The following is a 24,897-nucleotide window of genomic DNA, read 5'->3' as shown; positions in this document are numbered from 1 at the left end:
GCTCACCAGTTGGGGGTCTGCCTTTGGCTCAGGGCGTGACCCTGGAGTTCTGGGATCGAGTCCCACATCAGATTCCCTGCATGGAGCCTGCTTCTTGCTCTGCCCTGCCTCTCTCTTTCTGTGTCTCTCATTAATGGGTGGACAGAATCTTTATTTACTTATTTATTTATTTTTAAGATTTTATTTATTTATTCATGAGAGACACAGAGAGAGAGAGAGAGAGAGGCAAAGACACAGGCAGAGGGAGAAGCAGGCTCCAAGCAAGGAGCCTGACACAGGACTCGATCCTGGGACTCCAGGATCATGCCCTGGGCTGAAGGCAGGCGCTAAACCGCTGAGCCACCCGGGTGTCCCCTGGATAGAATCTTTAAAAAAAAAAAGAAAAGAAAATCCCACAGACTTTAATCTTCTCTGACTCCCAGCTCACTCTGCTCTTGGCACTGAGTGGGGCAACCTATCAGGGAGGAGGGGTCATAAGAGAGTAGAAGCAGACTCACGCCCTCAGCAGCATCGATGAAAAGGACAACTCCATCTGAGATGCGCAAGCCAGCTGTGACTTCATCAGAAAAATTCACGTGGCCTGTAAAACAAATACCAAGTAAGTCACTACCTGCACGATACCAGGATGAAGCACAATTAACTTGTAGGTGGTCTAAGGGAATGCTGCTAAGCATGCAAACCCCCCAAAACGCCCTTTCTCTTTCCCTACAGCTCCCTGTAGGTATATAAAATTCCATCAGTTAGTCACATGCTTGGATTAAACTTTCATACGCTAAGTCCCCAAACATAAAAAGAATGAAGTGTTCTGGATGCCCTGGGAGGGCATAACATATCAACATTCACACTTCAGCTTGGTCTCAACAGCAATAAGCAGAGTTCTGTGGGGCACAGGACAATTCAGAGGCAGAATGGGCAAGAAGGGCCTGGTGCATGGGAGACAATTCCTGGCAAGGTGCTGCTGGTGGTAGACAGGGGCTGAGATGTTCCAAGGCACTGGGCACCTGAAGGTGAGAAGGTCCATGTGTCAAAACTCCAATTTTTCTATTTAAAACTCTGCCCTGAGTGGGTCCTTTCCGTAAGATGAAGACAGAGTCAGCTACAGCACAAGGTTTATGCTGCTCCTATGATGACCTTTATGTCATTAGTTTGTGTGTAAACCCCATGGCCTCCTTCAAAAGACTAAGAATGCCTGAGGCCAGGGGCATGTCTGACTCACCCTTGTTACCAAGTGCCTAGGATGGGGCCTGACACAGGCTGAAATGAGTAAATGAATGAAATTCCCCCATATTTAAGTATTTTAGAGAAGAGCAAAGAGGGGAACAAAATAGAAAGCCTGGTGCACAATGCCTGCTAATTAATTAGGCAGAAGCAAAGGAGACTGTGGAAAACGGAAATTATCTCAATGAAAGAAGAAGTGAAGGGAATGTAAACACAACAATGAAACGCTGTTCTGTTCTGGAAAGAGTGAGAACACAAAAAACAAAGAGGGAAAGGTCCAGATAATAAAAGGAACATCCTACCCGGAGTGTCCATGATATTGAAGAGGTAAGATTTTCCTTTGGTATCTGGCAAGACCACCGTCACAGGAGTGCTTTTGATGCCAACACCTCTCTGAAAGTCACAAAGACAGAATGGTCAAGACTTCTTCCTATGCAAGAGGGCTTCCTTCTGCTCTTGGAGCTTGCCTATTGCTAGTAAGTTACATTGATGTCTCTCCTTGAGTATGATTTTTATCTAGACCTCTAACCAGAATGACCCTTGAAGACGAAATCTACTGGTGTTAAACATCATTTTTGCAAGAGTTTGGTTCAAATACTAAAAAAACAAAAATAAAAATGAGCAAGCAAATAAAGTAGGATTAACCTAACAGTGAATCCAGTGCCCTACTATCCCATCTTTATACACCGCCAACAAAAATAATAACTAAAGCATCGGGATGCTTGGGTGGCTCAGCGGTTGAGTGTCTGATTCTGGCTCGGGGTGTGATTCCAGGGTCCTGGGATCGAGTCCCGTGTGGGGGTTCCCTGCTTTTCCCTCTGCCACTCAACCACTGAGCCACCCAGGCGATCTATTGTAGGAATTCTTAATTAAACCTTGAAAAACAAAAAGTGTACACACACACACACACACACACACACACACACAAGCTATAATAAGAAGGACTCTTAGCTGGCTTAGTAGAACATGAGACTCTTTACCTTGGGGTTTGAGTTTGAGTACCATATTGATGGATGGAGATTACTTTTAAAAAAATCTATAGAGAAAAAGCTAGGGCACTTGGGTGGCTCAGTTGGTTAAACATTCAACTCTTGATCTCAGGATTTTTTTTTTTTTAATTTAAAGATTTTATTATTCATGAGAGACACAGAGAGAGAGAGAGGCACAGCCAGAGGGAGAAGCAGGCTCCATGCAGGGAGCCTGACGTGGGACTCAATCCCGGGTCTCCAGGATCACACCCTGGGCTGAAGGCGGTACTAAACCACTGAGCCACCTGGGCTGTCCTTGATCTCAGGTTCTAAGTTCAAGCCCCACTCTGAGCTCCATGCTGGGGGTGGAGCCGACTTAAAAAAGTTATAACAAAAACTGTAGCTGAACATATTAAAACACAATAGATAAAATGTTGATTACTCGTCATAAGCCTGCACTGTTCAAATTTCATTTAGTAAACCACACTTAAAAACTTGAGCTCTCCAGGCGGTTATTTAAGAAAAAGAGGTAGAAATAAAGGAGAGAGGAAAGACAGGGGTCAGGGAGTAGGGGAAAGATCCAGATAGGAAAAAAAAAAAAACCCACCAGCTGGAACGAGACAGCGATGTATGCTCACTGCTTTACACAGAAGAGAAGCACAAAGACAAAGGAACCTACTCTCAAAGAAAAACTACTCCTAGGAAAGAGATCATCATATAGATAGAATCATCTTCTAGATTTTAAGGATGATGTCATCTAAAAAATTCTGTTGAGTTTCGGTATAACTTACAGTGTAAATTGTTTTTTAAGATTTTATTTATTTATCTGAGAGAGAGAGCATGAGCAGGGGGAAAGGGCAAAGGGAAAGGCAGAAGCAGACTCCACGCTGAGCCGGAATCCTGACTCAGGGCTCAATCCTAGGACCCTGGGATCATGACTTAAGCTGAAGGCAGACACTTAACCAACTGAGCCACCCAGGTGCCCCACTTACAGCATAAATTTAGACATCACCTCTTAGCATTTGCCCTACTGGGCCAAATTAAATCCAGTCAACAGCAGGAAGGTCCTCCCCCTACTCTGTGGCTTGCCTGCCCTGCTCTCTTTCAAGTACTAGATCAGGGGATGACTGGGAGAAGCAGCAAGATAAAGAGGTGTGAGGTGGCAATGAGAGAGGGGTGTGGTACACAGCAAAGTGTTAGCATAAAGGCTCCCCCACATTCCCTGAAAAACTCCTGCTGGGTTTGGTGTGAGCAGCAGTTAGATTTCCCCAGGCACACTTACCTCCTGCTCTGTGAAGAGGATGTCAGTGTAACATAGCTTGGAAAAAAAAAAAAATGAAGTGCTGTTACCACCTGACTCCAGACTCCTCTCCCATACAAACCATCAATCACTTTCCCCCACCAGCTCCCAACCCAAGGGTTTCTGTCTCAGGAGGTTAGATGGAAGACAGAAGGGTATCCTACAGAAAAACCAAGGCCCTCTCAGATAGAAAATGCTCCCGGATGGATGTTTTTTTTTTTGGAGGGGGGTTGGGTAGGAGGGGGTCAGGGTGGTCCCTGAGGACCAGGTATGGCTGGAGAGAGCTAAATTCTATCAAATGCACTGAATCCTAAAGTAGTAAAGGGAGACACATCCAGCCTTTATGGAACCCCCCACACGTCAAAACACTCAATCTAGCAGACATGGAACATTTATTGCGCTGAGACCTGCAGCCACATTTGGCCTCATTCACAGGCATTTAAATTTATCACAGAAAACAACAAGGTCCAATTGTATTATATTTATAGAGTAGGCTATTAATACCATGACAGGAAAGAATAGGCTATAAAAGTCAGGATATATCAGAACAGAGGAAAGATCCCAAGTGCAGAACAGATCATCCAAAAATACTGCAGGTTAATATTCTCTAGTCTCCTAAGAAAGTTAAAATTACTTTCTTTAAGGCTATGAATAGAGATTACAATTATAAAGCAGCGCTTTGTAGGCGTCATTATTTATAATGAGAGTGAGAAGGAAGGGGAAGGAGAGCGACACCCCTGTATATTCTGAATGGTTCATCCTAAACCTTCCACAGAATTTCTACTTACATCTTGGTCATAGCGCTTCCTGATTTCCGGGTGAGTCTGCTCTATTAAACAATCTACGAAACACGTCTGAAAGAGAAGAGAAGGTTAAGATGTGCCAAGCACAAAGGAAAATCTACTCTACCCTTCCCTCAGTGCCCAAAACACCACCTAATTTAGGGATAAAGAGAGGAAGAGGAGAGCAAGGAGGATTATGGGACAGCAAGGGATTAATACTGAAGCCACTGAAGCCATAGGATTATCTTCAAATGAAAGATGAAATCTTTCTTGGACAAGCATTCCCCCAGGAAATGAAAACTTATAAAATGAGAGTAAGGCTCAATTTCTCCTCTTCTGTACAGATGTAGACACAAGGCTGCAAGTGGCTTAGAAACAGGCTCCATCCACTGTTCAGGAAAAGCTAGAATTTCATAGCACAGTTTCACACTAAGCATGGAGGTCCCCCATTATCAGAGGTCCATCATGATGGCCTCAAACCCCAACTGTGACTCTGAGGCCTGAATAAATGAGCAGAAACTAAGAGAAATCGTGTTCCAAGTAGCTGAAAGTTCTCTCACCTTGCCATGGTGGAGATGGCCACAGAGGGTTACATTTCTGATGAGCTCTGAATTATCCATCAGATCTGCCAAGAAGCTGAAAGGAGAAAGGAAAAGAGAAAAGGGACTTTGGCAAAAGCTTCCAAATGGGAAGTGGTACAAAAGTGTTTCATGAATTTTGTCAGGAACAATTTTCAGACCAACTGGAGAATGCTCAGAGGCAGATGTGAATTTCTACATCTATATGGGTTTGGCTCTGGAAATGGAACAGACTTATCCATGACATGACACAACCCATGAAATGGGTTTCAAGAGCAAAATCATGAGATTTCAAAAGTAAGCAAGAAAGGCAAAACCAAATATAAGGACACATGCACGCACATACACCAGCACTGTCCCTTTCAAAATCCTCAGATTAGATACCACACATTTATTTCATTGATGCAAAGGGGATTTAAAATCACTTTGAGAGTTTCCCTTTTATTTTTTTAAAGATTAAAAATAAATTTTTTAAAAAATATTTTATTTATTCATGAGAGACAAGGAGAGACAGAGACACTGGCAGAGGGAGAAGCAGGCTCCATGCAAGGAGCCCGATGTGAGACTTGAACCCGGGACCGTGGGATCATGCCCTGAGCTAAAGGCGGGCGCTCAACTGCTAAGCCACCTAGGCATCCCTAAAATTTATTTTAGAGAGAGAGCGAGAGAGAGCAAGCATGAGCGAGCAGAGAGGGGAGGGGGATGCAGGGGGAAAGAGACAAGCAGACTCCAGGCTGAGTGCAGAGCCTGATGTGGGGCCCAATCCCCATGACCCTGAGACTGTGAACCAAGCTGAAATCAAGAGTCAGACGCTTAACCGACTGAGCTACTCAGGCACCCCAGCTTCTCCTTTGAAATTGCCCTTAGAAAGAAAAAAAAAAGAAAGAAAGAAATTGCCCTTAGAGCTAGTTAACAAAACTTTTGAGAAAACTCCATCTCATTAATGATGCTGAGGAGTTCCATCTTGATCAGAACGGCACTTTCTTGCTTACCACATTAATTCAGAGGACTTTGACTCTTTGAAATATCAAGCCCACTTTAAAAGATTGGAGATTTTAAAAACCACCACTGAGAACACACAGGAATCTGAAGCAAGTTCTAAAGATAATTGAAAAGTTTTTCAAAAATGGCTGAATGTTGGCAGGTGGGCTGACCATTTCAGAAGGGATCCCACTCTTTTATTTTTTTTAATTTCATTCATTCATTCATTCATTCATTCATTCATTCATTCTTCAAAACAAAGAGAGACAGACAGACAGAGGCAGGCAGGGGGAGAAGCAGGCCCCATGCCAGGAGCCCAATGTGGGACTCGATCTCAGGTCTCCAGGATCACACCCTGGGCCAAAGGCAGGCGTCAAACCGCTGAGCCACCCCGGGACCCTCTTTTTTTTTTTTTTAATAGATTTTATTTATTTATTCATGAGACACACACACACACACACACACACACACACACAGACAGGTAGAAGGAGAAGCAGGCTCCATGCAGGGAGCCAGACGTGGGACTCGATCCCGGGTCTCCAGGATCAGACCCTGGACTGAAGGTGGCGCTAAACCGCTGAGCCACCCGGGCTGCCCAGATCCCACTCTTTTAGACACAGTAGATTTCAACATGTTTAAAACAAAGAAAAGTTTCATTATCTAATAAATGAGTTCTAAGCACTTCAATATATGAGGACCTTACAAGTGCATTTCATCAATGAAAATATTTTCAGAAAGTCTGCAGTACAAAGAATCTAAAGTACTCTACACATGTAGAATATTTCCTTTCCATAATAAAGAGTTGTTATATTCCCCAAACAGCATTCTCACCAAGTCAAAATAGGCTCTGGTTGCCCCAACATTGATGATTACAATCCCCAGTTCTGTCTCAAAGGCCAGCTTCTAATACCCAACTAAAGAATTGGAAGAGAAAAGGCTGAGATCTGAAGGAGAGGCAGGAGAAAAGTTAAGATGGACTCTACACATTCCAGCAAACATGTATGCTCAAGGAAAATTCTGGCAAATTGTAGGAGAGGATTTTTACTTTTACAATTTACTAGGTACTTCAACCATAAACTACCTCCTACCTCCACAGAAAAATGAACCCACACTGAGACCTTATAACTTACTCCATTTCATACACCGTGACAGGTAACGTCTGCTCCATCAGAGTGAATTTCTTGGTTTTCACTGGCTTAATAATAGGTTCTAGGGGAGAAAAAAAGAAGTGATGTACAGGTTGGCATGAAACATAAAAATGCAGAGCCCCATTCCATTAGACGGAGCTTTCATTTTTTTTAAAATAAGATTTATTTATTTGAGAGAGAGAGCACGCGGACGAGCACGGGGGGGGGGGGGGGAGAACAGAGTAAGAGGGAGAGAAAACATCTCAAGAGACTCCCCACTGAGCACAGAGCCTCACGCAGGGCTTGAGCTCATGACCCTGAGATCATGACTTGACCCAAAACCAAGAGTCAGACATTCAACCGACTGAGTCACACAGGCGCCCCTAGACTGAGCTTTCAGAATGTATGATATGTGACATCAATTTGTTATAATCAAGGATCACTCATACATTGAGATAAGTTCTGAGAATGCTGTCTGGCACAAGACAGTGAAGGATCTCAAACTGTGGACTAAAGGGTTTGGACTTCATTTTGTGGCAGGAGGGGAGAGGGACTGGATATAGGCTGAGGTCAATGTCAGTTCAAAACCTCTCCTTGCATTTATAAAATCTAACCACTTCCCAGAAGATCAATGAAAAGGATTAAAGAAGTGGAAAATCAGCACTATGAAGACTGGTTAAAGGAGCTGGGATTATTTGGATGGAAAAACAGGTAACACCAGAGGGAGACCTTAAAAAAAAAGTCTTTAAGTTGGGGCACCTAGGTGGCGCACTTAGTTAAGCATCTAACTCTTTTTTTGTTTTTTGTTTTTATTGAAGTTTGATTTGCCAACATATAGCATCTAACTCTTGATCTCAGCTCAGGTTTTGATTTCAGGATTGTGAGCTAAAGCTCCACACCGGGTTCCACACTGGGCATGGAGCCTACATAAAAAACAAAACAAGAACCAAAAAAACCAAAATAAAACAAACAAAAATAATCTTTAAGCACCTAAATAGATATTCAGTAAATAAGGAAGTAACTCCCATTTGCTTAGTAACAAGCTAAGAGTTATACTGAATATTAAAACAGGGTGGAAGGAATCTCAATCCAGAAACAGTACCTGAAAATAGTAGAGAGAAGCCAATCAATTCATTTACTGAACTTTCAACACTGCCGACAGCTATGAACTGAAGTTTTCTAGGATCCATCTCACCTCTCCCAACCCAGTGCCTCCTGACTTACCGGTGAGAGGCTGGGTATCTTCCTCCTGAACAATGGTCTCTACCTCGGGGCCATACACCTCCTCAGCTGTGGGGTAGTACTTCTTGTCCTCATGCAGCACCACCTCCATCCCAGGGTGGTCCTCATCATGATCTCCTACATCATCGTCATCATCGTCATCGTCCATCTAAGAGCAAGAGAGGGGAGGAGGTCAGGAGAGGTGTATATCCTTCCTTTTCAGTGACTGTCTACATTATACAAGTTAACAGCAATGAATCCCTGGGCTTGACAGCTTCTTATTTTGAGTTCTGTGCCAAGGAATCAGCAGGACAGGTCCTGTTCTTGCATCTTTCACAGTAAGCCATGGCTACCGATGGCTCTCCTGTATCAAGTTGGCCCCTTTTTAAACGTGGGCCACCGGACCACAAGTGGATTGAGATTGGAAAAAACAAATGGCTTATCACAGCACACCCTTTTAAGGGGAAAAATAACTTTCTTCAAGGGCAGAAGTCAGAAACCAGAGGTAGAAACTGGGAACAAGTCCATACCTTTTAGAACTGTTTTTGTTTTTAAAACATTTTATTAATTTATTCATGAGAGAGACATAGAGAGAGAGGCAGAGACACAGGCAGACAGAGAAGCAGGCTCCATGCAGGGAACCCAATGTAGGACTTGATCCCGGGACTTTCGGATCATGCCCTGGGCTGAAGGGAGGCGCTCAACTGCTGAGTCACCCAGGCATTCCCCTAGAACTGTTTTTGAAAAAGAACAGTTATGTGTCACCTTTGTGACACATAAATAACAGGTGTTGGTGAAGATGTGGAGAAACTGAAACCCTCAGACACTGCTGGTGGGAATGTAAAATGGGGCAGCCACTCTGGACAACAGTTTGGTAGTTCTACAAAATGTTAACCACAGAGTTATCATACAACTCAACAATTTCGCTAATATATGCCCAAACAAACGAAAATCTGTATTACACAAAAACTTATAAACAGATGTTCATAGAAGCATTATATATAATGGTCAAAAAGTGGAGACAATCCAAATGTCAATCAACTGAGGACTAGATAAATAAAATGTGGTATATCTAGACAATGGAATAATATTGGGCAATAAAATGAAGTATTTATGCCTGCTACAATATAGACGAACCTTGAAAATATGATAGCAAGTGAAGAAGCCTGACACAAAAGGCCACATGTTATATAATTCTGTTTAGATGAAATATCTAGAATAGGGAAGTCTATGGAGATAGAAAGTAGACTAGTGGTTGCCTAGGGCTGGGGGAATGGGAGAATTGCACGGCAATGGTTAGGGGGTACAGGGTTTCTTTCTGGGATGATAAAAGCATTTTTTAAAAAAGATTTATTTATTTATTCATGAGAGACACAGAGAGAGGCAGAGACACAGGCAGAGGGAAAAGCAGGCTCCACGCAGGGAGCCTGACGTAGGACTTAAGCCTAAGTTGGGTCTCCAGGATCAGGCCCTGGGCTGAAGGCAGCGCTAAACCGCTGAGCCATCCGGGCTGCCCTATTTATTTATTTTAGAAATAGAAAGTGCAAGTGAGCAGGGGAAGGGGCAGAGGGAGAGAGAGTCTAAAGCCAACTCCATGTGAAGCCTAACACGGGGCTCAATCTCATGACCCAGAGATCATGACCTGAGCCAAAACAAGAGTCAGAGCTTAGCTAGCTGACTGAGCCACCCAGTGCCCTTCAACAAATACTTATTGGACACTTACTATGTGCCAGGCACTTCTCCAGTATTAATAATATAGCAATGGGGGGGGGGGGGGAAGAGGTGATGACATTTGAGGAAAAGTCTGAAGGAAGAGAGAAAGTTCTTCAAGTGGCTAAGGAAGAGTATTCTAATTGGCTGGAACAACAAATGCAAAGGATCTGGGCCAAGATTAGCAAGGAAGCCAGGATGGGAAGAACAGCACAGAAATGTGAAAGCCCTCAGTGAACAGAATGGATTTAACAGAGTGGATGAGACTGCCAGGGAGTGAGCCTACTAAGAGAAGAGGTGTGAGGAAAGGAGCCTTGGGGTCTGTTGACATTTAGAGGTCAAGGAGATGGGGAGGAACCAGCAGCAAAGATGGAGAAGGGATGGCCAGTGAGGAGAAGGAAAACCAGAGAGTTCCATAGAAACCAATGGAAGAGGGGATTTGAAAGAGAGTGTGATCAGGTCAGATGAGGTCAAGTGAAATGAGGACAGTGTCTGGGACAGAAGTCACTGATGAGCAGGGGACAGAACAGAAGAGGCAGAGGACAGAAATTAGCTTGAGAGAAAGTGGGAGGCAAGTATCAAAAACTGTTTTTGAAGTGTGCTGCACAGGGAAGGAGAGCAATAGGAAGGGGGAAATGGGATCAGTGTGTCTGTATGCTGATGGGGATGATCTAGTAAAGAGAAAATGGATACAGGAGAGGGGAGAACTGCTAGGGTGAATGTCTTGTGCAGGTGAGAAGAGACAGGACCTAGTTTCTAGCAGATAGACAAATCATTCATAAGAGCAGGAGGGAAGGCAAATAGCACAGATGTACAAAAGTGGGTAGAGGTATTGGTGGGAGCCCGTTTCCCTTCTCACAAATTCCAGCATGTCAACTTCTTTCTTAAAAAGAACAAAAACCCTCCAGTCGTGTGCTGACTGGCCACTTCCTACCATCCTTATGCTCTGCTTCTATTAATGTAGCCTGACCTTACATTAGCTCTTTGGATAGCGGTACCTATCCCACTAGCAGGGGCCCCCAAACAGCTATTAAGTTAGTTTCCTCCTGCCCCATCCTGCTGAATGCATTTTCCATCTAATTGGAGGATCTGGGCAGCCCCGGTGGCTCAGCGGTTTAGCGCCGCCTGCAGCCCAGGGTATGATCCTGGAGACCCGGGATCAAGTCCCACATCAGGCTCCCTGCATGGAGCCTGCTTCTCCCTCTGCCTGTGTCTCTACTTCTCTCTCTCCTCTCTGTGTATTCTCATGAATAAATAAATAAATAAAAATCTTAAAAAAAAATAATTGGAGGATCTGTGTAATAATTTCCAACTACTTGTAATTATTTCCAATTGGGTGTCCTGTCGGTAACTTGAACCTGACAAGTCTAAAATAAAACTATGCAAGCGTCCTTTTCTCATTTCTATTTGTCTGTTAATAACCACTGTTCCACTAATCATCCCACTCACCCCAATTTCTTCCCCCCAACTCCACACCTGTGCACCCTTCCAGTGTGATGAGCTCCTGGCCTCCTGATCCCCCAATTCACTAAAGGAAGGGCTCCAGCATCTTGTTTGATCATGTCACCTCTTCTTCCCTGCTCTCCACTCAGTGCCTTCCAGGGTCTCATCCCTCCTCTGTGCCTCACCCCTACAGCCATCTTCCAAAGACTACACTTTGGCAATTGGGAGGAGAAATCATTTCCTCTTAACACACTACCTCTGGACCCCCCACTCACTGCACTTCTTTCGAGAATGTCCTTCCTTCTTTCTGGTCTCCATTATCAAAATCCTATGCATCTCTTTACTATAATACATTTAGATAAAAAATGTTTTTTTAAAAAAAATCTGTGCATCCCCATGTGGACCAGGAGGCTACAGGAATGCTCATTCTAGTGGGGAGTATGGACTAGTCCTGGCAAGCTGAGGAGCAATCTGATTGCACTTAATAAAAACCCCTTTACTAAGTATAAACACATTAAGTATGTACATGATCCTGTAATCAGCAGTTCTGCTGACTCAAAGACATTTTCACATGGTGCAGGGGGTACATATCTGCGAATATCCACTACAGCATTATCTGTAGCAAGGAAAGGCTGGTGGCAGGTCACCTGGGTGCCCATCACTAAGAAAGTAATGCATACCAGGGATTACTGAGCAGCAGTCAGATGCCAGACCAGATAGACACACAGCACCAGAGATGGATCCTAAACCAAGTCACTTACCACAATGCTGGGTGGCAAAAGTGAGAAGCAGAATGATGCAGACAAACCGATACCACTTCAAGTACTTATATTACCAAAACCATTCACATTTTGTAGCTCATAAAAACAAAGACAAACACACACATGCTACAACAATCACTACGGTAATACATACATACGTATGAGAAAGAGATACAAAGGAATTAATAAATTAATTAAACAAGAGCAGAGACAGCACAAGCAACAATACTGAGGAGCATGAATGAGAGTGGGATGATATTAACATTCAGTACTGAGGTGAACACATGCACATAGGGCCTAAGCGGTCCTTTTTCTTTAAAGGATTTAACAACTTTAGTGAAACAGAATTCACATTCTACAGTTTACCTATTTGTTTGTTTGTTAAGCAGGCTCCTCGCAGGGAGCCCAATGTGGGACTCAATCCCAGAACTACAGGATCATGCCCTGGGCCGAAGACAGATGCTCAAATGCTAAGCCACCCAGACATCCCCACAGTTTACCCATTTAAAATGCAAAATTGATGGGTTTTTAGTATACTCAGAGCTGTGCAACCATCATCACAAACAATGTCAGATTTCTGTCACCCCAAAAAGAAACCTGTATCCTTTAGCAATCACTCCCCAATTCTATGCCCCAAAACAAAAGCAACCACTAATCACTCTGCGTTCTATCCCTACAGATGCCTACTTAGTCTTTGGCTCCACTATGAATGTCACTTTCCTCAGATACCTTTCTTGGTCATCCCAGGCAGAAATGATCCCCCTCTTTATTAACCATTACTACAGTACTAAGTTAAAACTATCTGAATGGAGCACCTGACTGGCTCAGTTGGTGGAACCCACAACTCTTGGTCTTAGGATTGTGAGTTTGAGCCCCACACTGGGTGTGATTACTTAAAAATAAAATTTCTGGGCAGCCCCAGTGGCTCAGTGGTTTAGTGCCGCCTGCAGCCTGGGGTGTGATCCTGGAGACCCGGGATCGAGTCCCATGTCGGGCTCCCTGCATGGAGCCTGCTTCTCCCTCTGCCTATGTCTCTGCCTCTCTCTCTCTCTCTAAATGAATAAATAAATCTTTAAAAAAAAAAAAAAAAACTTATGAAACAGGGCAGCCCGGGTGGCTCAGCGGTTTAGCGCTGCCTTCAGCCCAGGGCGTGATCCTGGAAACCTGGGATTGAGTCCCACATCGGGCTCCCTGCATGGAGCCTGCTTCTCCCTCTGCCTGTGTCTCTGCCTCTCTCTCTGTGTCTCTCATGAATAAATAAATAAAACCTTTTTTAAAAAAGATTATTTATGATTATTTATTTTTAGATATTTTTTTATTATTACTAAGATTTTTTATTTATCTATTCATGAGAGACAGAGAGAGAGAGGTAGAGACACAGGCAGAGGGAGAAGCAGGCTCCATGCAGGGATCTGGATGTGGGACTCGATTCTGGGACTCCAGGATCATACCCAGGCCGAAGGCAGGCACTCAACCATTGAGCCACCCAGGTGTCCTAATCATAAATAATCTTAAATGGTACTTGTCCATCCTTCCCTGCTTCATACTATAAATATTTTTTTGTACTTCATCTCCCCTGGTGAAAGTTGGTTCCTTAAGAGCAGAGATAGTGCCTCAGCTCTTTCCATATCATGATTCTTTGGAAATAGTAAGTGATTACAAATACTTAATGAATGGGAGGCCTAGGTGGCTCAGTGGTTGAGTGTCTGCCTTTGATTCCGGGCGTGATCTTGGAGTCCCCGGATCAAGTCCCACATCAGGCTACTTGCATGGAGCCTGCTTCTCCTCCCTTTGCCTATGTCTCTGCCTCTTCTCTCTCTGTGTCTCACGAATAAATAAATAAAATCTAAAAAAAAAAGAATGGGACCAAGCACAGATGCCTGAGGCATGTCACCTCTGGTGGTGATCCATTAATCAGCACTCTTAGGGTCTCACTGTTCTATCAGCTGCAATCTCTCCTAAATACATTATGACTCAACCCCGGTATTCTTCCCATAAGGACATCATAAGTTACAATGATTACCTTAGGAAAAGTGAAATGGAATAAGGACCAACAAGACTTTTTATCTATTTGATCTGCATGAAAATGTATTCAAATTGCTTGTAAAATGAAAACTATCATTTTAAAATATTTTTAAAAAGAAAAATCTGGCTTATAAAAAAATTAAAAACTTCAACTGCCTTGCTCAAATCAAGATACGTAATATCTAATCTACAGTATACCTCTGACCTATATCTCAATCTAGTAACCATACCAAGAAAATCATTTTTATAAAACTCATATGAGCTACTACCTAAGAGTTCAACAATCATTTCTTTTAAAATTCCTTCCATCAGGGCACCTGGGTGGCTCAATGGTTGAGCATCTCCCTGCAGAGAGCCTGCTTCTCCCTTTGCCCAGGTCCTGTCTCTCTGTGTCTCGAATGAATGAATGAATGAATGAATGAATGAATAAAATTCCTTCCATCATTTTTATCGTTGATGCACATCACACTAACTAGTTGGTAGTTTCTGATGCAGTGCTGTATCTCCATCTTTGAAAAGTAAAAAACTTGCCTGATTCACTTGCTAGCACCACAGTCACTCCCCAGTTTCTTAAAGATGACCACAATGGCTCTCTCAGCTTACCCCACCACTCCGACCCAGGAAATAATTCATCTGGGTCTGGAGACTTGACTACACCTAAAGCTGCAAGATGCTCTCTTTTACCTTACCTAGATGGCCTCAATTTTCTTCTTCTAGTGTTTATTCTATTTTTTTCTTATTTGAAGGGCTTTTTCCCTAATGGAGAAGACAGATGCCAACCAGGACTTTTTTTTTTTTTTAAGATTTTATTTATTTATTCATGAGAGACACAGAGAGAGAGAGAGAGGCAGAGACATAGGCAGAGGGAGAAGCAGGCTCCATGAAGGGAGCCCGATGCGGAACTCGATCCCGGGACTCCAGGATCACCCCCTGGGCTGGAGGCAGGCACTAAACGCTGAGCCACCCATGGATCCCCTGTTCTGCTTTCCTGCTGTACTGTTAGTATCATGCCTCCACTGGTAAGTGGTAGGCCCATCTATTTCTTGTTCATCTTGTTCTGAACATTGCTAACACGTAAAAGCTACCTTTGATATCTTTTGCAAACTTTTTTTTAAGTTTTTTTTTTAAATTTTATTTATTCATGATAGTCACAGAGAGAGAGAGAGAGAGGGGCAGAGACACAGGCAGAGGGAGAAGCAGGCTCCATGCACCGGGAGCCCGACGTGGGATTCGATCCCGGGTCTCCAGGATTGCGCCCTGGGCCAAAGGCAGGCGCCAAACCGCTGCGCCACCCAGGGATCCAGTCTTTTGCAAACTTTAGACCATTTTGGACTTCATCTGCCATAGCTCTCCTGAAGGGAGTCAAAAGAATCTGTAGCCCACCCCCCTGCCTTTTTAATACTTATTTGAGAGAGAGAGAGAGAGAGCATGTGCAAGCATGAGCAGATGGAGAAGTAGACTCCCCACTGAGCAGGGAGTCCAAGGTGGGGCTTGATCCCAGGACGCTGGGATCATGACCCGAGCCAAAGGCAGACAATGACTGATTGACTGAGCCACCTAGGCGCCCCTGTACCTTACCTTTCTATTGCTTTTATTCATCTTTCAGGAGCTAAGCTTATGAAGAAGTTGCCAGTGCAGCTGCACTTGGAAAAACTGACTACCTTTTCTAAGTTGGTATTACTCATAACTGTCAAAAAGAACGTCAGGTTAAGTGGAAGGAGAGCTACTACCAGATGAACCAGAGATTGTATTACAAAACCACCCCACCTAGGGACACCAGGGTGGCTCAGTCCCAGAGTCCCGGGATCGAGTCTCACATCGGGCTTCCTGCATGGAGCCTGTTTCTCCCTCTGCCTAAGTCTCTGCCTTCTCTCTGTTTCTCATGAATAAATAAATAAAATCTAAAAAAATAAAAAAACCACCCCACTTATGCAACCAACTTATATCACCTTTTGGAACTTTAGTAGCTAAGCTTTTTAGGGGAAGCATAAGACCCCAACAAGTACTCATTTTAAAAGGTACAATGTGAGAGATGTCCACAGGATATTATGGGAACACAGAAGATTCAGTACTTTTTTTTTTTTTTAAGAGAAAGAGATGAAAACAGCAATATATTTGTTTTACCTCATCGAGATCTTTGGTCTCTCTGCCCAATTCATCATCATCTTCATCAGAATCAAGCTCTGGTCCAATATAATTCCCAAACTCATCATACAAGTCAGTATCCATGATGCTAAAATTCAAGGAAATGAGGATTAGATTCTGACGAGGTAACTGAAGCTTCTACCCACAGCCCCCGTTTCTAACCTTATGGCTGACCACATCCCTTCACACATCTCTTCAGCTGGACCAATCTACTGACTGCTCCTCCCAAGGCCCTGTTCTTTCCCCTCCTCACTGTTTTACCTGTTGTCCCTGTTTACATTTTCTCCCACTCTTATAATACTAAAAAAAATTTAACTTAAAATAATACCGAGAAGTTGCAAAGTAGCACAAATAATTTTCTTTTTCCTAAATTACTTGAGGAGAAGTTGCTGACACAGTGCTTCATCACTCCCTAATACTTGAATGCAGGAGTTGGCAAACTATGGCCTGTGGCCAATCTGGCCTGCTGTCTGTTTTCATACAGCCCCCAAGCTAGAAATGCTTTTTACATTTTTAAATAGTTGAAAAATATCAAAAGAATATTTCATGATAAGTGCAAATTACATAAAATTCAAATTTCAGTGTCTATAAAAACAGCTTTATTGGAACACTGCCAGGCTCATTCATTTATAATGTCTATGGCTGCTTTCACACTGTTACAGCAAAGTTGAGTAGCTACAACAGAGACCATATGGCCCACAAAGCCTAAAATATTTACTATCTGGCCCTTGATAGAAAAAGTTTGCCAACCTCTGCTTTAATGTGTGTGATTCCTACAAACAAGGACATTTTCCCACATAACCGGAACACAACAATCAAAATCAGAAAATTAATAGTGATGCATTACTACTACCTAATCCACAGACTTCCATTATTAGAACAAACTGGGTTTTTGTTTGTTTGTTTGTTTTTTGTTTTTTAAGTAGGCTCCAAGTGTCCAGTGTGGAGCCTAAAGCCCAGCTTGAACTCATGACCCTGAGATAAAGACATGAGCTGAGACCAAGAGTCGGACACTTAACAGATGGGGCCACCCGGGTACCCCCAGAATGAACTGTTCTAACAATGTCCTGCACAGCAAGGATCCAATCCAGGATGACATGTTTGCATTTAACAGTCATGTGTTTAGTCTCCTATAGTCAGGAACAGCTCCTCAGTCTCTCCTTGACTTTTACAATGTGACACTTTTGAAGATTACAGGCTACTGATTTTTGTAAAATGTCCCTTAATTTGGGTTTCTCTGATGTTTTCTCATGATTGGAGTCAGGTTTTACATCACGGGCAGGAATATCTCAGAAGTAATGCGGTGTCCTTTTCAGTGCATCTCCTATTAAGTGGTACATGGTTTTAATCTATCCCTTTAGTAATGATGTTAATTTAATCACTTGATTATGGTGGTGTCTGCCAGGCTTTTCCAAAGTTACTTGCTTTTTTTTTTTTTTTTTTTTGTAATTGATAAGTATTCTGTGGGTTCTCTCCACTTCAATTACTGAAATTCTATTCAAGTAACAATTCAAATGCCATCTCTTTAAGCTTTTCTAGATCCTTAGTTTCTCACTCCCCTACACTGCTATAGCCTTTTGTATCTTTTTTTTTTTAAAGATTTTATTTATTTATTTATTCATGAGAGACACAGTGAGGGAGAGAGAGAGGCAGAGACACAGGCAGAGGGAGAAGCAGGCCCCATGCAGGAAGCCTGATGTGGGACTTGATCCCAGGTCCCCAGGATCAGGCCCTGGGCTGAAGGCGGTGCTAAACCGCTGAGCCACCAGGGCTGCCCAGCCTTTTGTATCTTAATCAACATTTAATTCTGCCTTGAATGGCAGTTAACTACTAATTACCCTCCCCAACAACTGTACAGTTTATAAGTAATAACAGATCAGAGGCAGAGTAAGGGTACGGCTCTGGAGTTGAAAGGCCTAGACTTGTTTTGTTTTTGTTTTTAAATATTTTATTTATTTATTTGAGAGAGGGAGAGTGCACATGAATTGAGGGAGGGGCAGAGGGAGAGCAGGGAGACTGACTTGGAGCTCCATCCTAGGATCCCAGGATCATGACCTGAACTGAAGGCAGACGCTTAACTGACTGAGCCACACAGGTGCCCTGAAAGACCCAGATCTGAATCCTAACTTTGTCACTTACTATGTACTTTCAGGTATGTTACTTCACATCTCCAAATCTATTTCCTCAACTGGAGAATGGAGTGAGTAATCCCCATTGCATAAAAAGTTATGAGATTTAAAACAGTCTATGTAAACAATTTATCACAGTCCCAGGCTCAGTAAATGTTAGGAAGCATTATTTTTTGGCCATTCTTGAATACAGGAACTCTGTGTTCCTTGTGCCTACTTGCCAATGCCCAGTATAGTACCTTGCATAGGAAGGAACTGGATAAATGTTAACTGAATGGAATATTTAATTTTGAGATAGTGATATTTTTTTTTTTTTGAGATAGTGATATTTATCTCAAGTAAAGGACTAGCTCCAAGGACTTAAATGTAAATTATTATGGTAACTTTCATTTGCAGAGATTCTTTTTACTTCCCAAGAGCTATCAACATCTGTGCTCGTTTTATTCTCCCAAGATCCATGAAGTGACTGCACACATTTTTATAAAAGGCAGCTTGTAACAAAGCAAGCTCGTTTCTGCTCCAGGGCCACTGCTCTTGAAATTCCCTTCCAAAGGGCCCCTGGGTGGCTTAGTCAGTTAAACAACTACCTTCTTCTGGGTTCGTGGTCTCAGGGTCCTGGGATTGAGCCCCATATCCTGCTCCCTGCTTGGCAGGGAGTCTGCTTCTCCTTCTTCCTCTGCTCCTCCCCCAGCTCCTGCTCACATTCTCTGTCTCAAATAAATTAAAAAAAAATTCTCTTCGGAAATGCTCTTCCTGGGATTCCTGAGTGGCTCAGTGGGTAAGTGCCTACCTTTGGCTCAGATTGTGATCCCAGAGTCCTGGGATTGAGTCCCACATCAGGCTCCCTGCAGGCAGCCTGCTTCTCCCTCTGCCTTTGTCTCTCTCATGAATAAATAAATAAAATCTTTTCTAAAAAAAGGAAATGCTCTTCCCATGGATATTTATACCTTGTTACTTCATTTCACTCAGGTCCCTACTAAAATGTCACCGGAGAATGTAACTCTAAAATAGTCCCTACTACACACACTTTCCAACCCCCACTTTCACTGTTTTTTTTTTAAGATTTTATTTATTTATTTATTTATTTATTTATTTATTTATTTATTTATTTATGATAGTCACACACAGAGAGAGAGAGAGAGGCAGAGACACAGGCAGAGGGGGAAGCAGGCTCCATGCACCGGGAGCCCGATGTGGGATTCGATCCCAGGTCTCCAGGATCGCGCCCTGGGCCAAAGGCAGGCGCCAAACCGCTGCGCCACTCAGGGATCCCAGATTTTATTTATTTATTCATGAGAGAGAGACATAGGCAGAGGGAGAAGCAGGTTCCTCGCTGAGGGGGACTGACCCCGGGACCACGACCTGAGCCAAAGGCAGACAGACGCTCAACCACGGAGCCACCCAGGCGTCCCTACTTTCACCGTTTTATTATTATTTTTACTAGTAGTACTAGACCCTCGTTCACATATTCAGGTCATTTTCACTCTCATTTCCCCAACTAAAATTTAAGCAAGGACTTTTTTTTCACTTGGAACTACGCTGGTACAAAATAAGACCTCCATAAGTATTTGTTGAATGAATGATTCCTACAGCGCACAGAGAAGACAGCTGACCTGTCCACAGTTGCACAAAACTAGTGACCAAATCTCACTGCAACTTCCCGCTATAACGCAGGCTCTCAAACGAATACAAAATAAAGACGAAAGGAGCTCGGTAAAGAAGGGGTGAAGAACGCACAGATGGAAGAGGGAGTAAGACAACGACCTCTGTCCAGGGAAGGGGTTTTTACGGACGATCAACATTTATGCCCTCCCTCCCCACGCTCCCGGAATAGAGGTATGTGCTGTCTTTCCTTTCCCGCTCCACGCCTCAGTTTACCCATCTACAAAGTGAAAGGGGCAGAAAGTCTACAATGTCTCTTCCAGACTGGACATTACTTCCCATCCCGCCCGGAGCAACTTTCTCCGCCGTTGACCGCGCGCCAGCTCACCTGCCGCCCGCTCGGCCTAAAGCTCCAAGTCCGCGCCCGAGACCGCGCTTCCGCCCCACGCCGCCGCACCGCTGCGCCCGCCGAACGGAAGGACCCCGCAGACGCCGCCGTCGCGTTGCTGCCCCGAGGACAGCCCTCTGCCTGAGGACCGGCTAGGAGGAATGCCGGCCGCGGATCCAGGAACCGGCGACGTGGAGTCGTAGGCCCCGAAGCCAAGGTGTGGGCTGCTCCAAAGAGACGGACGCCTGAGGAGGCACGAATCTGGTCAGGCGCCTCGAAGCCACCCTGAAAGGGGGCCTTCGGGATGATCACGTGGTCAGGCGGCTGGAGCAGTTGCTGAGCAACCACGGCTGCTGGGCGTGGTCTACGCCGAGCCGTGCGGTTCTGGTGGTGCGACTGAGTGTTCTCAAGGAAAGCAAGGGAATCTAGGCCTGAGGTCCTGGGGTGAAGGGCTGGGGGGCGGAGGGTTAGTTGTTCTCTCTCATCAATGACTGGGGAGGGCTCAGAACTGGACAGGAGCCGGGACACCTGAGTTCAGTTCCCGGCCTACCCAGCCCCTCCCCCTCCTGGCTTACTGCGCTGGGGTAGAGGGAAAAAGCTCTATGAGGTTGCTAGCAGACCTCTTGCTTCCCTGCCCCGTTGATGATGACACCACCACAAAATCTAGCTCAACGCACCGAAAGTCTGAGGTTCAGAGAGGTCTCATAGCATGTAAATGGCAGAGCCACTACTAAAACCTGCATAGATGATTTCCCTGTAGAAAGGATCAATCAGCCTCACATGCAGAGGCCGCAGAAGTACCAGGGCAGAACTAAAGCCATTGCTCAAGTGACCTGTGCTCCAATTAGTCTGAACAGAGGGATCATTGAGCCCCTTCTCTGCCACTTCTGCGTGATTTCGTACTTAGTCCTTGCACCTGGTTTGGGTGAAAACTATCATTCCCCATGACAAAATTTAAATGATGGGTGAAATTTCATCCCTCGGCTCAGGAGCATAGTTAACAGTAGTTCTGCTTTTGTGGAAGTTCCTTTGTCATAGCACCTCACTATAGAGTGAGCCCATGTGGAAGAGAGAAGGGACTTAGTTCCAAGATCCAAATGTCGCCTCAGTGGAAGCTCCAAAATTGAAATGCTTTCAGAGGCAGAGAACAAAATTACCACTGGAAGCCGAACTGCAAGTAAGAACTCTGTGTTCTATTTCCAGTGACAAGTCTTAAGCAACTCCTCACTGTGCAACTCAGCTCCCCTCAATAAAGTAGTGGAGAATTAGATTGTTGTAACACCCTCCAAAATAAGTAGAAAGATATCCCAAAATAAGTGCTTTGGGATCATTTTGCAGGCTGGCAAAAAATGCAGACACGTCCTTCCCCCTGATACATGTCATCCACAGATGTCCATTCCCTTTGCCTTCCTAGAAACAGGCCATGGAAAGGAATGACATCATTGACTTCAAGGCCTTGGAGAAAGAGCTGCAGGCTGCGCTCACCGCTGATGAGAAATACAAACGGGAGAATGCTGCCAAGTTACGGGCAGTGGAACAAAAGGTGGCTTCCTATGAGGAATTCAGGTTGGCTTAATGCTGTTTTTCTCAGACCCTCCCATTACAATGGATGATACTGGGTAAGAGCATGTGCTTTGAAGTCAGACAATTCTGGTGTCAGTGCTGGCCCTGCCTTCTGCTACCTGTGTGATTTATTTTTCTTTAAGATTTTATTTATTTATTCATGAGAGACACATAGAGAGAAGCAGAGACATAGGCAGAGGGAGAAGCAGGCTCCATGCAGGGAGCCTGATGCAGAACTCGATCCTAGGACCCCAGGATCACGACCTGAGCCACCCAGGTGCCCCTACCTGTGTGATCTTATGCAAGTTATTTAACCTCTTGAAGCCTCTGTTCCTCGTGTGTAAAAGAGAATAACCTATTTTACAAGTAAATAAATTATTACATGTAAGATTTCAAGCACAATATCTGGCACATGGGGGGTGCTCAAAAACTGTCAGCCACTGTTGCTGTTAGGTTTCGCTGGTAGGTTTCACCTCTGTTAGGCAAAGTCCAGCCACCTCACATCCACAGATAGCAATAAGACTATGCTCCACTCTGTCCTTTGCCCACAGGGGTATTGTCCTTGCATCACATCTGAAGCCACTGGAGCGGAAGGACAAGATAGGAGGAAAGAGGACTGTACCCTGGAACTGTCACACTACTCAGAGAGGGACCTCTCAGGATGAGGCCACTGAAATCACCCAGGTAGGTGAGGCCTAGCCTTTTCAGACCAGTAGGATTCTCTGCTCTGAACCTCCAATCTGGTCTTCTTACAATACATAGTTCTTGTTAAACCGACAGAGGCAGGTTTCTGTCTCCAATTCCAGAAAGAAAAGCAACTAGCAGATGATGAGGGTGAGTTAAACTGGGCAGAACAAGTCAGAAAGGTGACCGGGCTGGATGGCTCAGTGGTTGAGTGTCTGCCTTGGCTCAGGTCATGACCCCCGGGGTCCTGGGATCAAGTCCCAAGTCAGGCTCCCTGTAGAGAGCCTGCTTCTCCTTCTGCCTGTGTCTCTGCCTCTCTGTGTGTCTCTCATGAATAAATAAATAAAAATCTTTTTTAAAAAAAGGAAAGGGAAAGGTGGGTTAGGCAGGTCTTCTCCACTCACTCCTTTGACTTGTGCTCCCAGATCAGATTTGAGTTGCTCTGCCCCCGGGTTATACAGTATATAGTGTAATGATCCTGTGGCAATGTTAAGAGAGAGACCCAGTCTGTCAGATTTTTAACACTTGCCTTGAATTCCTTTTTGTCTTTCTGAGGTGTCCAACCATCCCCTCTGCCCTGCTCAGAGTAAAGCCTGACTTACACTCATAGAACAGGGCTAGGTCCACATTCATCAATGGGAAAATCGTGGTACACCTGAGATTCTCAAATCATGTTCTGGGTTCCTTGGGCCCTCCTTCCCTATGCCACTCCCAGTTCCCTGATCTGAAAACCAGGTTCACAGGGACCACAGCCTACCCAGTGCTCAGAGAGCAACACTAGAGCTAAGATGAAAACCCACAGGCTCCCCTCGCTGTCACTGCCTTGTTGGCACAGAGCAGCTGGAAGAGCTCAGGACTTCCTGTCTTTCCTTGTGATCCAGGTGAAAACACTTTTCCAGCCTGAGACCTCCGCAGAGTTCTACCGTGATTGGCGGCGGTATTTGCGGAGTGGGCCAGAGCGCTACCAGGCCCTGCTGCAGCTCGGAGGTCCAAAGCTGGGTCATCTCTTCCAGACGGACGTGGGGTTTGGACTTCTAGGGGAGCTGCTGGTGGCACTGGCTGATCATGTGAGGCCAGCCGACCGGTTGGTGGTACTAGGGATCCTGCGCAGCCTGGCGGGCACCGGGCGCTTCACTCTGAACCTGAGCCTGCTGAGCCATGTGGAGAGAGAGAGCTGCAGAGGCCTGTTTCAGAAGCTGCAGGCCATGAGTGCTCCCAGATCCACAAAGGGGGGCTTCAGCCAGGTGGAGTGGGGTCTGGAGGAGCAGCCTGGTGTGCTCCAGGAGGAGGAGAGGCTCCTGAAAGAGCTGCTAGGGGTATACCGGGTGGATTGATGGGGTCAGTTGCCTTCAGAGGACCCCAGTGGCCCCTGAAAGCATTTTTTGTTTGTTGAAGGGGGCTCTTCAGGACTGTAATGAGAAGCCCACACCTAATCCCCTTCTCAACTTGGAATTTTCAGAGCAGATGCGGGAATAGAATCTTCCCCATTTCTCAGGGCACCCTGGAGGCTCAATATTCTGTACTATGTAGATCAACAGGATGGACAAGGGCCCAAGAACTTGAAAGAATTTTGCTTGCCATCCTTAGAGTCTACCAAGCCTCCCATAGGCCCTGAGAGATTAATGTGTGCCCAACCAAATGCTGGCTATACCCGTTGAAGCCTCTATTCAAAATAACAGTAGTAGTAGTAATAGTAATAATAGTAATAAATAAGAAGAGGAAAGAAAAGAAAAATAAAAAACAAATTCATTCATCTTCCATGGTAAACAAATACTGATCTCCACAGCTCTTAACAGGAATACCCCAAACCAGTGAATGGACATTTAACTGGCAAATAATCAAATGCTACCTCATTGAGGTATACTATTTCCTCAGGGGCTGAATTCCTGCGCTGGGGAGCCTGGGAAAGCCCCAAGCCATCAGCTTAGGTCTGGCCAGCCTCCCAGGCTTCAGATGGCCAGATATGCAGGCAGGTGGGTCTTCTTCAATTCCTGGATTAACCAAAGGGAAGACCTTTCCACTAACCAGGCAGGCAGGGCCTGAAGCAGGAAGGCAGAGATTTTCCTGTTCTGGCACCTGTGCCCTTCTCATTCCGGTTTCTCTTGACCCATTCTTGGGCGAGTGCCAGTGTTCTAGAAAGGGGAGAGAGGGCTAGGTTCTAGAATGGTTTTCCCTTAAGATCACATCTGGAACATGAGAAGGGCATCTTGTACATCAGCTGGGAATAAATTGCCTGGCCTTTGGCCACTTCCTCTGCAGATTCTTGCTTCTC

At 44.7% G+C, this 24,897-nt stretch overlaps 2 protein-coding genes across 11 annotated transcripts in view; one reads left to right on the top strand and one right to left on the bottom strand.

Annotated features, from left to right (window-relative positions):
- EFTUD2 (elongation factor Tu GTP binding domain containing 2) overlaps positions 1-20,535 on the bottom strand; it is a 45,548-nt gene extending 25,013 nt beyond the window's left edge. The window contains exons 1-9 of one of the 4 annotated variants that reach the window (XM_038547071.1): positions 20,379-20,535; positions 16,239-16,347; positions 8,179-8,344; positions 6,958-7,036; positions 4,829-4,904; positions 4,275-4,340; positions 3,469-3,504; positions 1,521-1,611; positions 498-580 (exon numbers count right to left, since the gene is read on the bottom strand). In XM_038547071.1, the coding sequence (XP_038402999.1) occupies positions 498-580; positions 1,521-1,611; positions 3,469-3,504; positions 4,275-4,340; positions 4,829-4,904; positions 6,958-7,036; positions 8,179-8,344; positions 16,239-16,343 (702 nt within the window). In that variant the 5' untranslated portion in view covers positions 16,344-16,347; positions 20,379-20,535. Of the gene's footprint in view, positions 1-497; positions 581-1,520; positions 1,612-3,468; positions 3,505-4,274; positions 4,341-4,828; positions 4,905-6,957; positions 7,037-8,178; positions 8,345-16,238; positions 16,348-20,266 lie in introns of those variants that run through there. The other 3 variants (XM_038547072.1, XM_038547074.1, XM_038547070.1) reach the window with 3 other exon arrangements.
- On the top strand, positions 20,473-24,883 carry CCDC103 (coiled-coil domain containing 103). Of its 7 annotated transcripts, none has more exons than XM_038547085.1 (4): positions 20,473-20,595; positions 21,793-21,944; positions 22,493-22,625; positions 23,507-24,883. In XM_038547085.1, the coding sequence occupies exons 2-4, from the start codon at positions 21,802-21,804 to the stop codon at positions 23,957-23,959; spliced, it is 729 nt and encodes a 242-aa protein (XP_038403013.1). In that variant the 5' UTR covers positions 20,473-20,595; positions 21,793-21,801; the 3' UTR covers positions 23,960-24,883. The 7 variants fall into 7 exon arrangements, with proteins under 7 accessions (XP_038403013.1, XP_038403007.1, XP_038403010.1 ...); XM_038547079.1 differs by lacking the exon at positions 20,473-20,595 and adding an exon at positions 20,658-20,814; XM_038547082.1 differs by lacking the exon at positions 20,473-20,595 and adding an exon at positions 20,692-20,814 and having other exon boundaries at positions 21,799-21,944.
- Positions 24,884-24,897: the final 14 nt, after the last annotated feature.

Source organism: Canis lupus, chromosome 9 (assembly GCF_011100685.1).
Source record: "Canis lupus familiaris isolate Mischka breed German Shepherd chromosome 9, alternate assembly UU_Cfam_GSD_1.0, whole genome shotgun sequence".
In the NCBI taxonomy this organism is placed as follows: domain Eukaryota; kingdom Metazoa; phylum Chordata; class Mammalia; order Carnivora; family Canidae; genus Canis; species Canis lupus.
Note: the sequence above shows the minus strand (reverse complement) of the source record. Positions and strands in the feature narration are given on the sequence as shown.